This window comes from Gymnoscopelus microlampas (assembly GCF_963454915.1).
Source record: "Gymnoscopelus microlampas genome assembly, contig: SCAFFOLD_50, whole genome shotgun sequence".
Taxonomy (NCBI): Eukaryota; Metazoa; Chordata; class Actinopteri; order Myctophiformes; family Myctophidae; genus Gymnoscopelus; species Gymnoscopelus microlampas.
This window is the reverse complement of record NW_028155546.1, coordinates 121,421-137,951: the sequence shown is the minus strand read 5'-3', so window position 1 is coordinate 137,951 and position 16,531 is coordinate 121,421. Positions and strand designations below refer to the sequence as shown.

Genomic DNA, 16,531 nt, shown 5'->3' with positions numbered 1-16,531 from the left:
GAGAAGCACTGCTCTAGATGATCTTTTCCCTCTTATATACAGTATGTATTTATTTTAGTTTGCCTTTTCTTGTCCTCACCCTCATAATGTTAGTCATTGTCTGTCTGCCTACAGTGAAACATAGCAGCTATCTGTTAGTTATCTGTTGACAACAAAGTGCACTGACTTGTGTGCTGTTTGGGAACAGTTGTAACCATACAATGCATGACCAGGTTGGGATACAGCTTTTATCCAATCAGGAAAGAGAACTCATAAAGATAAAGGATAAACAAGTGAAATAGGAAGTGATGACACAAATACAAATAGAATGAAATAATACAAATGATCAGACACAATTGGAACTGGAACACTGTAAACATTATAAATGTCTATAGAAATGAGTACTATCAGAACATGGGGGCGGCCATAGCTGAGTGGTTAGTGAGCCCGCCTACGGAGCCAGAGGCCCTGGTTGCCGCAGGTTCTATTCCCGGCCAGGTCAGCATATGTGTCGATGAAATGAAATTTGTCCCTGAGCAAGACTCTTAACCCCTAATTGCTCACAGGTTCTCATTGGAAACAAGACCGCAAGGGCTTTCATGAACGACCTGTTAAAAGGAATTATCCTTATCCTAACAGCCTATAACTAGTTTGACAAACCTTTTTACATATCACATACTCTTTAATCATATAAATGTAACTTACATTTAAACATGTATTATTAGACCTACTTGTAGAATCAATACAACAACTGGGATCAGTTCATTTTACATGTTGCTGATCCGCTCTGTGGAGCGGATACAGAGTCCATGTATAGAGACACACGGGCGGAAACGGAAGGCCTACAAATTCACGCCCACTTTTGAGACAGCGCTGCTACTCGGGGTCCGTTAGAAAGATGAACTGCAGCTCTCAATGCAATCTTTATGAGAGGCATTGTAAAATACCGTCATTTCATTGGTTAACTACTGAGGCTGTAGCGACTTTTTTGGTGTTCTAATAAAGTGTCCCATTTGTTTGATTTGTCCTTTTTAATGTCCCATATCTGTCATCTCGATATACTACCCACAATATACTATAATATACTCCATCAGTATGTCAAAACCGCTAGCATCGGAGATCTAGACTTTAAGTGGTCGCATGGTATATACGTCACGGACGAATCCCTTGAGGTTTTCAATACCCAGAAAACTGGTGAAAGTGGACGTTTTCAATATGTTTTGGTCATTATCTCTGGAACAGAAGGTCCAATCTGCTCAGTTCAAAGCTTGTTGGGTGCGTGACTTTGAGGACATTAAGCACGCAATGACACATTTTCGGGTTATTTGTTTTTTTTTTGGGGAGGCGAGATCTTAGTTGGGCAGGCGACCGCCTGTCCTGCCTCTACAGTGTGGGTACACCACTGGTCGGCGCTCGGAGCTCGTAAAGACAGTGATGTCACTGAAATGCGACAACTTGTCTGTCTGCCGTCTACCCTCTGCTGTGTTAACATTATGGGTAACTTGTTAAAGTGGCAAATTAAATGTGAAACAAATCAACTATTAAGAAAACAAGAAGATATGTTTACAAAGACACTCCATACATTTGGAAACATGTTTTTATTTAAATCAATATCGTCTCCAGTTAATGCAGGATAATTTTAAAAGTAGGCTAATTCTCATATCCTCTCATAGGGAATGCATTGAGAGCTGCAGTTCGTCGTTCTAACGGACCTCGAGTAGCGGCGCTATCTCAAAAGTGGGCGTGAATTTGTAGGCCTTCCGTTTCCGCCCGTGTGTCTCTATGTGTGAGTGCAAACTGCTGGATATGGAAGGCGGGCTCTAGACCGGATCACACCGGTCAGTTTAGAATGAAAACCTCCGCTGTGTGGAGAGCCTGGTTTGTGGGGTTACAGTGACATCTACTGGCACAAACATGTAACAGATATTATAAGATGAATCCATGAATGAAATGGAGAGAAAACTTCAGTTTTCATGTAAACAACAACATTTTATCCACAGTTTTCATGTAAACAACAACATTTCATCCACAGTTTTCATGTAAACAACAACATTTCATCCACAGTTTTCATGTAAACAACAACATTTCATCCACAGTTTTCATGTAAACAACAACATTTCATCCACAGTTTATGTGAACAACAACATTTCATCCACAGAGGAGCAGGACAAGACAAGATCAATTTCACTGTTTAATGCTGTGTAAAAACCTGGATTTATGTCTACATATTGTAATTCTCTATATAATTGTAGGATAAGGAAGGTATTCAATCTGTCACGGTCTGGCTCTCTACCTGTCTATTTCTCTCTTTCTGTTATGTCTCTTTGCCCTGTCCACGCCCACATTCTATGACTCCACCCTTCAGTCCCATTTACACACCTGTTTCCACCTGCCTCATCAGCCCAACAGTTCCCTTCTCATTACTCACCTGTGGTAACTTCCCCAATCAAGACACTGCCTATAAAACTGGACTCTTTCTACTCATTCATTGTCAGATTGTAACCAATGTTACTTGTGTATTATCCTGATCACCCTTAGTTGTTGTTCAGTGCTTATGCTTAGTGTTCCTTGGCTTTAATACTTAGGTTGGATTTTGACCTTCTGCCAGTGTTTGGACTTTGTTTATTCTACCTGCCTCTTTGGTTGGGTTTGTCTTATTTGGACTGCTTGTATGCTTTTGACCTCTGCCTGCCTCATGCCAATGTAAGCCTCATCCCTTTGTCTGGTCACTATTAAATACTTGGAACTTACTCTGCCTGTGTTTCCTGCATTTGGGTTCATCTGTACTTTAACACACACCGTGACACAATCACAATCATCTTTATTGTCACATCACAGGTTTACATGTTGTGAAACAGTGGGTGAAACAACATAAAGACTCTTATGTATCCAGTAGGAGACACAAAGGAGACTCTCTGTGTCTCCTACCGGAGACATAAGGGTCTTTATTATTACCATCAAATTATTGTCTATAAAGAATATCCATGAATCCAGTGCTTCATGGGGTAAATGATAGGAAATAAGTAATTTCTTTGGGTGAACTACTCCTTTAAAACCTAATTTCAATATGACTGTCCTCAGTTAACCCCCCTCTTCTCATCATTCCACTGTTTTTTTATAGATTTTTTCCTTAGTCTTAGACTTTTCTTAGCCTTTTTTTTCACCTAATAAAGTAGTTTTTATTTGTTGTTTTCTCATGTAAAGCATCTTTTGGTACTTAGAAAAGTGCTATATAAACCTGAGATATTATCATTGTTATTATTTTAAAAAGTGCTCTATAAATCTGAGACATTATTATTATCATTAAAAAATGACCTAGGTTTCTTGTAGCAGATCTACAAGCTCACAACAAAGCATTGTGAGCTTGTAGACGGCTCTTTTTGGTGATTGTTCCCCTCATAATAGACATGCTGGGGTTCATGTGGTTAAAGCTATTAATAATGATGTAATGATGTTTTCATGTTTGTAAAGGTGCTCTAATGTTTTCCTAATGCATATCTCTCTCTCTCTCTCTCTCTCTCTCTCTCTCTCTCTCTCTCTCTCTCTCTCTCTCTCTCTCTCTCTCTCTCAGGATGTTTCTATTGAGGGGTTTCAGAGCCATGCAGCATTTTCCACTCAGTAAGAATATAAAACTATCTTCTACATTGTTCTACATTAAACATTACATTACTGTGATCATTTAAAGGTAGGGTAATGATATTGTTTTGTTAAATAAGTGGTAGCTCTATATTTAAGCAATATTACACGAGAGGGGGTGCTTTACCGTCATTATTGGCACGCCAGTGATGCGGTCAGGAACGAGGCGAAGCCGAGTTCCGCGAGCATCACTGAAGTGCCAATAATGTAAGGTAAAGCACACCCTCGAGTGTAATATTGCGATTATACAACAGTTACCAACAAAACACATCCAAATGTATTCATATTGTGGGGCAATTAATAATAAAAATGTTTCGCTATTGTCCGTTTCCCTGTAAAGAGAAGAGTTTTTGACTGAGAGACATTAAATAGTCCCTGTAGCAGCGCTTTGAGTTTGAGGCACCGTCTCATCAACACAGCTGAGCTATCAATGCTTGCGCAGTGGAATGAATTCCAGTAGGCTATATGCTCCGTCGTACGACCGTGTCACGCGGCCAAAATAGCCGATCTACAAGTTCACAACGCGTCGCCATCGCGACGCGTTGTCAGCTTGTAGATCAGTTATTTTGGCCGCGCTACTGGACTGTTAAAGGTATTGTAGGGAACATTAAGCCTAAATTTAAAATATATATATATATATATATATATATATATATATATATATATATATATATATATATATATTTAGCATTTTTTCCCCTCTATCAGCCACTATATAATGATGCTGGGGTGCTTTCCTCCATTGAAACACAGTCCTCCTTCTGAAATCCGTATTTTCCCTAATGTTTATGTGTTCTATGTTTATGTCCGGGACGTAAATTAACGCACGCATGTGCGCGTCCGTGCGCGTCCGTGTCCGTATGAACGTTTACTTTCGGTTTTAAAACGCTCTCAAACTTCGTTTTTGAGGCACAGAATTTACTTTTAAGATAGCGTGTGGATAGAATTTAGTTGTTTAACTTCATATATGTGGTCAATTTATCATGAAAGAGCGTATTTAAAAATAAAAATTCAGAGAACCAGCAGGGCGGGAATTTCCGCATATTGTATCCCAATAAAGCAACCTGTTTTCGGGCACCAATCCCTTCAAAAGTACCTCGCTATGGAACTCCCTCCTGCGTCACCCCCTGGTGGTCGGGGAAAAGTACTGCTGGTGTTTATTTACCTCTGAACTCCCGCGTATACCTTTAACGAAATGGGAGTAATTTTACTTTACACAGGAGGATATTTATAACCTTCTAACCATTGATCAACCGTAAATCCACCAAATTAACAACATAGTCCATTTTGCATAGCTGTTTGTTCTCCGGTGGCGGCGGTGGGTCAGGCTACTGTCTGTTTGTTTTCCTACCGTGGGACAGCGTGACTTCACAGCACAGCTGTGCCATATATGGTCTAATCAGGTGCGGACTGGACTGCAGTGCGGAGTGATTTATTAATGTGATTAGGCCCGTGCTATGATGCTGGTTTGAAGCACGGCTAGAAAGCTATTTCAACCAATCAGATTGCTTGGTCGGAACTACCTGTTGTATAATCTGTCATTAATCATTGTTATAGAGTGTTTAATTGATCAGTAACAGGAGTCTCCATGTCTCTCCAGCTCTTTAGTAAACATACAATGCATGTTCAGGTTGGGATACAGATTTTATCCAATCAGGAAAGAGAACTCATACAAGATAAAGTATAAACAAGTGAAATAGGAAGTGATGACACAAATAATATGAAATAATAAAATGAGAAAGAACAGCCTATAGCCTTTTCAACAAACCTTTTTAATAAATATCACTTTATTTTTAATCATATAAATGTAACTTACATTTAAACATGTATTATTAGACCTACTTGTAGAATCAATACAACAACAGAGTGACAGAGACTAGACTGGGATCAGTTCATTTTACATGTTGCTGTTACATTGTATCGTATGAATGTATGACATCATCAACTGATAATGACATAATGGTTATATTGTTTTTAAATCCATATTTCATACAGAACAGATGATGTGGTCTGTAAGTATTTCATATAATGAAAGGTTAGGTTAGGGTTAGGGTGAGGGTTAAGGTTAGGGTTAATTAAACATAAATAGTTCACATACCAACATTAATTCATTCTCCTTCACTGTGTTTGATGACATGTCTGGACTGGCCTGTCAGAGAGTCTGAGTTATTGTGCTAAAAGGAAACGTTATCAGAGTTTGAAAGATCACACATTTGTTTCATAATGTGAACAAAACAGCCTCACCTCCCCAGGTCTGAAAACACTCCATTTCACACAGCCAACTTCAACCACAATCCATGTTTTAACTGTACTTAACATAAATGTCTAACTGTGTTTGTAGGCCGTCTATCCTCCTTAATGTGGTCCATGTGCTCCATCTATTGGACAAACTGTAAAACTACACTGATGTGTGATTTCTCTGCTGTAGTTTTAAAGTGATTGTCTCAGAAGTAGACTGACCACTTGGTTAGGTTTGACACCATTTAATGTAAGGTAGCTCTTTAGTAAACACAACATGCATTTTCAGGTTGGGATACAGAGTTTATCCAATCAGGAGAGAGAACTCACACAGGATACAGGATAAACAAATGCAATTGGAAGTGATGACACAAAGAAATGAGCAGACACATTATTGAAACTGGAACCCTATACACTTATAGCTGATAGTTAATACGATCATAACCATAACGGTCCATAAATGCACTTTTTTGGCGAATGTTCCCCCCAGAATAGGCATATACTGTAGGGGTTCATGTGGTTAATGCTATTCATATCAGAATCATAATGATGTTTTCATGTTTGTCAAGGTGCTTTAATGTAATGTTTTCATAATGCATCTCTCTCTCTCTGTGTGTGTGTGTGTGTGTGTGTGTGTGTGTGTGTGTGTGTGTGTGTGTGTGTGTGTGTGTGTGTGTGTGTGTGTGTGTGTGTGTGTGTGTGTTGCACATTTATACATAATTTCCTATTTTCTATTTTTTTGTATTTCCTGTAAACTTGACAGGTTAAATAAAGACCAAAGATGAGTGAGTCTGTGGAGAGAGAGGAGGAGGGAAGTGACAAACAGCACATCCACAGACCAGAGCCTCCAACAGCCAGCTGTGTGTCTAAAGATGACCCTCCACCCTTCAGTAATGAACCTGGACCTCCACACTTAAAGTATGTGAATCCTCCTATAGCATATACACAGCACTAGAACATGACATTGCATTAGAGTTTTAATCAGGCCTAGATATTTGAGCCCGGCTCAACCCAGCCTGACAGAATGTCAGCCCAGCCCGACCCAACGCCCGATACATAATTGGGCCCACCCCAGCCCGAAACCCGTAATTAAATATATACATTTATTTGGACATTAAAAAAATACTATATATATATATATATATATATATATATATATATATATATATATATATATATATATATATATATATATATATATATATATATATATGAATAAGCTATAGAAATAGGTCTTCATAGATTTATGGATGGAGTGAAAGAGGACATGAAGTTAGTTGGTGTGAAAGAAGAGGAGGCAGAGGACAGGACGAGATGGAGGCAGATGATTCACTGTGGCGACCTCTAAAGGGAACAACCTCAAATATGTATTAATTAATTTATTCATTAAATAAATAAATGAATCGTTTGTTTATGTATTATTTGATTTAGCATCTACTCACTGTTTTCTCTAAACTATATAAAGATGACATCAAATGAACCATGTTAACACATTGACTGCAAAGGGGTTTTCTAGAAATGGCTCTCCCACTGTCAAGGTTTTTGACCATTCGGACTCATTTTTGAGGGCCCACAGAACATTTTGTACTAGGACTATGAAAACAATAGAATATCTAAAAAAAAAGAAGCTTAGAATCTCTTCTTTCATCTGAAAAAAAAGTGAGTTGATACCATGCTCCGTTCTTTAGCTGGGTGCATTTCTCCTTTCCGACATGTCGCCTTTCCGACGTTGACGAACCCTATACCTAACCCTAACCCTAACCTTAACCGCACGCGGAAGCCACTAGTCGGAGTGGTGAGATGTCGGAATGGAAGGAGCACCCCCTTTAGCTAGATGAGTTTGAATACAGCTTGGTATTCACCAAAAAGAGGCCTTTTTCTTCAGAAGCTGAGATATGAGCGTTTTAGTAAATTTAGTCCTTGGGCCAGACGAGATATCGCTACCACTAAGTTGGCAAAACCTTACCTATACTAAATAGTTTTTTGGGCCAATATAAGTAAAGAAAAATATGATAGACTTTCCATAGGAGCAGCTTTTTATATTTTTTGACATGTTATTTTTCTCTATAGGCGGATTTTCATTCATAGCCAACAACATATTAAAAGTTATATAACACACTTTTTGGACATCACACTGCTCCTTTTTTTTTTTTATAAATTAAACAAACCTGTGTCCAATTAAAGTAGTTGATGAAGTGGGTGTGGCCTATTTGGTGGTGGAGCAGTTTTTTCAGGAATCAAAGCTGAAGTAGTAGAGGCCCTAGGAGGGGTCCACGCGCGACTGCTTATTTTTTTTTCTAGTTTTGATTTTTGGCATCCATAGGACCTCTAATATTGGGATTTTGATGATCCCAAGAAAAAAGTGGTCCCAAGTGTGTTTTTTTCAATGTTTTATTAACCCTATGAGACCTGCGGGATGGCTGGCTGGAACGCCGGCGAGACTGTCTTTCGGAGACTGTGGAACACTCAAATTTAGACTTAGCCCAAAGATAGAGATAACATTTGATTCCAGACAACCTCAGGTTTCCAATGGGACCAACTACCCAGGGGGCAAACCCCCCCTTTTTTTGGAAACCTGCATTTGCCCTGCCATCAAAGGTTGGCCACCAGAAATAATATCTATGACCCAGTAGGATCACAACCTATATGGACAACCCGGTCAATTCTTTGCTGGAAATCCAATATGGCCGCCTCAATATTGGCCCCTATCAGAAAATAGCTTTGGCGATAACTTTTGAACCAGATGGGCTAGAAATGCAAACTTGGTGTCTATTTCATGGTTTCAGAGCATGAGAAACTCAATGGAATACTTATTTTTATGATTAGGTGTGTCTGGACCTTTACTTTGCATATTTCCAAGATGGACGCCACCCGTAAATGAGTTTTACTATGACTTTTACAGTGACAGCTAACTGTTATGGCAAAAAGTCTGCTTTTTAAGCAATATGAACACATTTGGTCAGTTTGAGCTTTCATTTCTATGTTGTCAATATGGCTGCAGTCATAAATAATGTATGGTATTACATTTTTGCTCAGATTCTATCTATAGTTGTGGGGATGATTGCAGTGAAAAATCTGAGAAAAAGCCCACAATGTATCTTATGTATCATTTTAATAAACTAACTATAATATAAACAGACACATGCACACTCCAAGACTTGCCAAAAACTTCAACTTTAGGGCTATACAAATTAACATAGTGGTATGCATTCAAGTAACATAACAAAATATAGACTACTTAGTGACAAACAGAGTAAAAGCGGATTTGAGGTTGCCTACAAAAGGTTCATTTTGACCTCTATGGTGCTGTCTTGCCTGCTTCTAAAGCCAATGATACTATGGTACAATGCTATTCACCATCACTGTTGTCACGTGTTGCACTGATCCTGCTGCATCGTGTCTCCAGTCCCTGGCAACGGCATCCAAAGTAGCATGGAATTTCCTTCTTTGCACAGGAACAGTTTTTCTGGCAGCCTTTGATACAGCTGCATGATATTGCCTTGTTCATTGACACAGCCCAGGCTGGCTCGGTAGATGCAAGGGGGACTGCATTGCTAGCACTGAGAGACCATCCATACTCTGCGAAAGAGGGAATATCCGGCTTGGCGATGTGTGCATATTTATCTATTATGGTTGCTAGAGCAGCTCTTCTCAGGTGCAGGTCAAAGGCATTCTCTGTCGGGGGCAGCAGCTTTAAGAGGGTTGATCTATTATTGAGGAACTTGTACACTCTAAGCTTACTCAGGTCAAAATCCTCCGGGTGGTCCGCTTTGGATGTATATACAGCAATTGTGAGGTCTTGTGCTTGATTGATGACGTCATCTGAGAGGGAATCAGAAGAGTTTTCACCAAACTCCTCAAGTGCAGGGAGATCCAGACACATGCTGGCCTTGAACCATGCCTTCTTCCCAGTGAAGAAGGGATAGCTGGTGGTATCTCTGCCACTTAAACTATGGATAAAGGGCAGGGCACGACACCGTGCGAGCCCCAGTGCTGAGACCATTTGATGGATAGGAAGGTATGAATTTTGCTCTGTTCTCACCCACAGCTCTGGAAGGCATCTGAGATGGGTTGCTTTATAGTAAAGGCACATGATGATGATGTCTGTGTCATTGGCATGGATGACAACTCTGTCAACTTTGTCATTCTGGACACTGTACAGGGTGTGGAGTATTATTCTTGTATCAGCCTCCTGTTGTGTGGATTCTAGTGCAGGGACATCTTCAATAGACCCCTCCTTGATCACCACACTCATTGTCTCTTCTTTAAACCCCCCACCCAGGTAAAGATGTGTTGGACCAAGGGCCGACTTAAGTTTCTCATTTTCACACCATTCGTCACAGAGGAAACTCAATAGGTTTGCCTTGTTAGCTGACACAGCAAAAAACTCCCGAGGATCTGGAGCTGTGTAATGCATACTGACTTCATATTCTTTGGAAGGTTTTGGTTGAGCATATCTGTGTTCTTGCTCAGCTGTCTTAAGACTACGTCCACTGTACCGGTCACAACAGAAGTGAATGATCTCTGTGCCAGCAGGCACATCATTCAACAGCAGACGTTGGTATCGTTCAGCGATTGTTCCAAATGCTTCACCTTTCAGGAACGACCAATGGCGTATGGCATACATGGCATCAATAACTACTGCTGTTTTTCTGTCTTCTGTAGGCAGGTCAGGGATGCAGCAAACTTTGGTCTCCTCTTTCAGGACCTTCACAAGGCTTGCCTTGGTACCTGTTCTCATCCTGCCATCTTCCTGGAAGAGGGAAGGGGGGGGAAGTCACTCCACTCGTGGTTGCCTATAAAGTCAACAAGGTTGAGTTCTCCACCACTGGCTATGATTTGGGTCATGCGCAGGAGGGCAGTAATTTCATTGCTCTTGCCAGGTGCTGAGGTTTTCCCCTTCGATTCTTTGGATTTTGTGTTTTGAGTATGGAAAGTGTTAAGCTTCATTATGCTTGTCTTCTTCTGATCACTGGACAGTGATTCACACAGTGCCTTCAGACCCAGTTTGTTCACACTCATCAAGTCGTCCTTGACTGTGGAATCAGCACACTGTCCTGTAGATACGTTGATCATGGATGATGTGCTCACTGTAAATGGGTTAGTCTCCACTGCTGCCATGACCTTGACTACCATCTCTGCATCCCGGGTTACACGACTCTGACCAGACTCATGGTGTGGGTTGGAGGAGTGGAGGTGGAGCATAGACTTGAGCTCTGCAGAGACAGCTGCAGTGAGTGTTTTTGTGTAGACCCATTTTGTCCGGGCAGCAGGGCTGAGTGTAATGCCATCCAGACCGCTTGCTTCCTTGGCATCAGCATTATAGGTCTGCTCCAGTAGCATGTCAAAAGCAACACTGTTGTGGCTGCCATCTGCTCGTCTGCCAACAAATACACCTGCCATCAGTGCTTCATGTACCTCTGAAGCTGTTTCTGGTAGTTTCTTCATCTCAGCCAAATACAGAGGTAAAGATTGCTGCCCGTACTTGTAGTGGCCTGCTGCAGTGAGGTAGGGTAGCATTCTTGCTGATTCACAGAGATGTCCTGTCCAGTCACCTTCCCGATCGTAGTAGATAAACCTTTGGAGAATATCTGATATCTCCAGGAAGGTTGCCCAGAGGACTGCAGTTGGTTGCCCATTCAATGATTCCTGAAAAATCAGCTCTCCTAGGACTGCCATCTCTGGACACCTCACCTGTATAGCAATGCAGTCCCCCTTGCATCTACCGAGCCAGCCTGGCCTGTGTCAATGAACAAGGCAATATCATGCAGCTGTATCAAAGGCTGCCAGAAAAACTGTTCCTGTGCAAAGAAGGAAATTCCATGCTACTTAGGAGGCCGTTGCCAGGGACTGGAGACACGATGCAGCAGGATCAGTGCAACACGTGACAACAGTGACGGTGAATAGCATTGTACCATAGTATCATTGGCTTTAGAAGCAGGCAAGACAGCACCATAGAGGTCAAAATGAACCTTTTGTAGGCAACCTCAAATCCGCTTTTACTCTGTTTGTCACTAAGTAGTCTATATTTTGTTATGTTACTTGAATGCATACCACTATGTTAATTTGTATAGCCCTAAAGTTGAAGTTTTTGGCAAGTCCTGGAGTGTGCATGTGTCTGTTTTTTATTGTAGTTAGTTTATTAAAATCATACATAAGATACATTGTGGCCTTTTTCTAAGATTTTTCACTGCAATCATCCCCACAACTATAGATAGAATCTGAGCAAAAATGTAATACCATACATTATTTATGACTGCAGCCATATTGACAACATAGAAATGAAAGCTCAAACTGACCAAATGTGTTCATATTGCTTAAAAAGCAGACTTTTGCCATAACAGTTAGCTGTCACTGTAAAGGTCATAGTAAAACTCATTTTCGGGTGGCGTCCATCTTGGAAATATGCAAAGTAAAGGTCCAGACACACCTAATCATAAAAATAAGTATTCCATTGAGTTTCTCATGCTCTGAAACCATGAAATAGACACCAAGTTTGCATTTCTAGCCCATCTGGTTCAAAAGTTATCGCCAAAGCTATTTTCTGATAGGGGCCAATATTGAGGCGGCCATATTGGATTTCCAGCAAAAAATTTACCGGGTTGTCCATATAGGTTGTGATCCTACTGGGTCATAGATATTATTTCTGGTGGCCAACCTTTGATGGCAGGGCAAATGCAGCACACCCCCCTTTGCCCCCTGGGTAAACCTTGTCATGCTACCTTGTCGGGAAGGGGGCTAAATACCTAATGATTCAAAGTTAAGACAACATTTTGGCTAGGGAAAAACAACCATCACCATTTTCCAAATGGTCCCTTGAGCTGTCACCTCAATATATGTGAATGAAAATGGGTTACATGGATACCTACAAGCCTCTCCTGTACAGACATGCCAAATGTATGCCTATCTCATGCAGTTCTGGGCAAGAACCATGCAGTGTTTTGCATGAAGTACAAATATGTAATTTCTGCCTATTGTAAAAAGGAGACCACTTCTAGGAGGAGACTGCATCTATAGCTGTATGAGACCACTGTACTGTATCTAGAAACCACTGTACTGTATCTAGACCACCCCACTGTATCTATTGCTATATGAGACCACTTTAATGTATCTAGAGACCACTGTATTGTATATATACCACCGCACTGTATCTATTGCTATATGAGACCACTTTACTGTATCTAGAGACCACTGTATTGTGTATATATACCACTGTACTGCATCTATTGCTACATGAGACCACTGTACTGCATATATGAGACCACTGTATTGCATCTAGACCACTGTGCTGCATCTATATCCCACTGTGCTGCATCTATATCCCACTGTACTGAATCTATAAACCACTGTGCTGCATCCAATCCCACTGTACTGAATCTATAAACTACTGTACTGCATGTATAGACCATTGTACTGCATCTATAGACCACATACATTGACCACTGTACTGTATCTATAGACCACTATACTGCATCTCAACTCAACACAGCTTTAAACATGTATATATAAAGCACATTTAACATGACTATGTCGCCACAAAGGCTCGGTAGATGCAGTACAGTGATCTACAGATGCACTAGAGTGATCTACAGATGCAGTAGAGTGGTCTACAGATGCAGTATAGGGGTCTACAGATGCAGTAGAGGGGTCTACAGATGCGGTAGAGGGGTCTACATATGCAGTATAGGGGTCTACAGATGCACTAGAGTGGTCTACAGATGCACTAGAGTGGTCTACAGATGCAGTATAGGGGTCTACAGATGCGGTAGAGTGGTCTACAGATGCAGTATAGGGGTCTACAGATGCAGTAGAGGGGTCTACAGATGCAGTAGAGGGGTCTACAGATGCACTAGAGTGATATACAGATGCAGTATAGGGGTCTACAGATGCAGTATAGGGGTCTACAGATGCACTACAGTGGTCTACAGATGCAGTAGAGGGGTCTACAGATGCACTAGAGTGGTCTACAGATGCAGTAGAGGGGTCTACAGATGCAGTCGAGTGGTCTACAGATGCAGTATATGGGTCTACAGATGCAGTAGAGGGGTCTACAGATGCACTAGAGTGATATACAGATGCAGTATAGGGGTCTACAGATGCACTAGAGTGGTCTACAGATGCACTAGAGTGATATACAGATGCAGTATAGTGGTCTACAGATGCAGTAGAGGGGTCTACAGATGCACTAGAGTGGTCTACAGATGCAGTAGAGGGGTCTACAGATGCACTAGAGTGGTCTACAGATGCAGTAGAGTGGTCTACAGATGCAGTAGAGTGGTCTACAGATGCACTAGAGTGGTCTACAGATGCAGTAGACCGGTCTACAGATGCACTAGAGTGGTCTACAGATGCAGTATAGTGGTCTACAGATGCACTAGAGTGGTCTACAGATGCAGTAGAGGGGTCTACAGATGCACTAGAGTGGTCTACAGATGCAGTAGAGGGGTGTACAGATGCACTAGAGTGGTCTACAGATGCAGTATAGTGGTCTACAGATGCACTAGAGTGGTCTACAGATGCAGTAGAGTGGTCTACAGATGCACTAGAGTGGTCTACATATGCAGTAGAGGGGTCTACAGATGCAGTATAGTGGTCTACAGATGCACTAGAGTGGTCTACAGATGCAGTAGAGGGGTCTACAGATGCACTAGAGTGATATACAGATGCAGTATAGGAGTCTACAGATGCAGTATAGGGGTCTACAGATGCAGTAGAGGGGTCTACAGATGCAGTATCGGTGTCCAGAGATGTCTACAGATCACGACAGTAGTCTACAGACATACTAGAGGGGTCTACAGACACACTAGAGGGGTCTACAGATCACGACAGGGGTCTACAGATGCACTACAGTGGTCTATCGATACAGTACAGCAGTCTATAGATACAGTAGCTAGTCTATAGATGCAGTACAGTGGTCTTTAGATGCAGTACAATGGTCTATATATGCAGTACAGTGGGTTATAGATTCAGTACAGTGGGATATAGATGTAGCACAGTGGTCTAGATGCAATACAGTGGTCTCATATAGCTATAGATGCAGTACAGTGGTATATATACACAATACAGTGGTCTCTAGATACAGTAAAGTGGTCTCAGATAGCAATAGATACAGTGTGGTGGTCTAGATACAGTACAGTGGTTTCTAGATACAGTACAGTGGTCTCATACAGCTATAGATGCAGTCTCCTCTCCTAGAAGTGGTCTCCTTTTTACAATAGGCAGAAATTACATATTTGTACTGCATGCAAAACACTGCATGGTTCTTGCCCAGAACTGCATGACCATCTTGGATGGCATCTTGAAAATTATGCCTTTCTGCTAAGTATATTTTCCTGGATATTTGGGATGTTCTCAAGCATGCCTAAAGGTACCAGAATCAATTGAAAACCCTTTTGTATCAATGTGTAGGGAGGTTTAGTGGTACTCTTTCTTATATGCCTATTGACCGGTCTATTTCTCATAAAAAGTGCTTGTTTAAGATGAGGCTGAAAATGACCACCCCAGAATGAAATACTATGGGTAAATTATACATTTCCTGAATCCTTAGGGTCATGTCAGTATTCCAGTTGTTGTGTTTTGTGTCTCTGATGTTTCTTGATGCCACAGAACTAATAGAAAATATATGGTTTAGGCGGAAATTGTGAGAAAAAAAAGGTTATTAAAGGTTTGAAGAGCTCCAGTGACCACTGTACTTATCATACATAGTCACCAAAGGGCTCAAATGAAAGCTCAAAGTGTCCCCTTAAAAATGATACCAAACATAAAATATAAAACATTGTAATATGCCCTGAACGTGAGCCAATACCAAGATATGCACATGTGTCTAAAATGCCATTTTTCAATGGGGGGTGGTAACTTTAGCAGCTGATAACCCCAATTTAGCTGGGCCTCAGGAAGGTCTATCATACAAAAATAATATCTAGGGATGTATAGGAATAAAAAAATCCCAACTAGAATTTGCCATCCCAGGTGGTAGCGATATGTGAGATTTTGGGGTTTGGCCCAAGGACTAATTACACACATTTAGAGGCATAACTTGATTTCAAAAGTGTTTCAAATTTATTTTGCACCTTCATTGACATCAGTCATGTAAACAATACTTGTTTATAAAAATAAATAAAAAACTGCTTTTGATTGTACATTTATTGCTCTGTTTCGCTCCAAAGTGCTCAATTCAAACAACATTTTTCACAATATTTTTTTTTCATTTTTTTTTTTCAAATAATAAATAATAATAATTCAAAGTTGATGTGCAACATCAATATATTCATCGAGAGCGTCATTTTCCAAACTTTTTGCCCACACAATTCAAAATCTCAATACTACATTCATAGCAGATCTACAAGCTTGCCTTTTTTTCTCTTATGCCATTTATGACATGAATCTCTAGGGAGTACAACAACAAATTGGTGCTATTAGAGCAAAATAAATAAATAAAAGTAAAATATCTGCCTGGCATGAAGCAGTATGAATAGGCAGGTTGAGGTTGGTAGGTTGAACAACATAGTAGCAGCTGCTTCACAAAGTGCTTTCAAAGTCATTTCAAACTAAATGTAACTACATCAAATAATAATAAATACTAATCATTCAAATCAATAAATTGAGTGCAATCAGTGCAAATAAATAAACAAAAATAAAGTTGTTTTTTTTTGCAGCACCCTGAGCGGATCAGCGTGCG

General features: G+C 40.6%; 1 protein-coding gene across 1 annotated transcript in view; it reads left to right on the top strand.

Moving 5' to 3' along the window:
• The window catches only part of LOC311041396 (protein NLRC3-like), a 126,815-nt gene that overhangs the window by 20,577 nt on the left and 89,707 nt on the right, over positions 1-16,531 (top strand). The window contains exons 3-4 of the mRNA XM_084086307.1: positions 3,551-3,597; positions 6,617-6,771. Of these exons, the coding sequence (XP_083942433.1) occupies positions 6,635-6,771 (137 nt within the window). The 5' untranslated portion in view covers positions 3,551-3,597; positions 6,617-6,634. The remainder of the gene's footprint in view (positions 1-3,550; positions 3,598-6,616; positions 6,772-16,531) is intronic.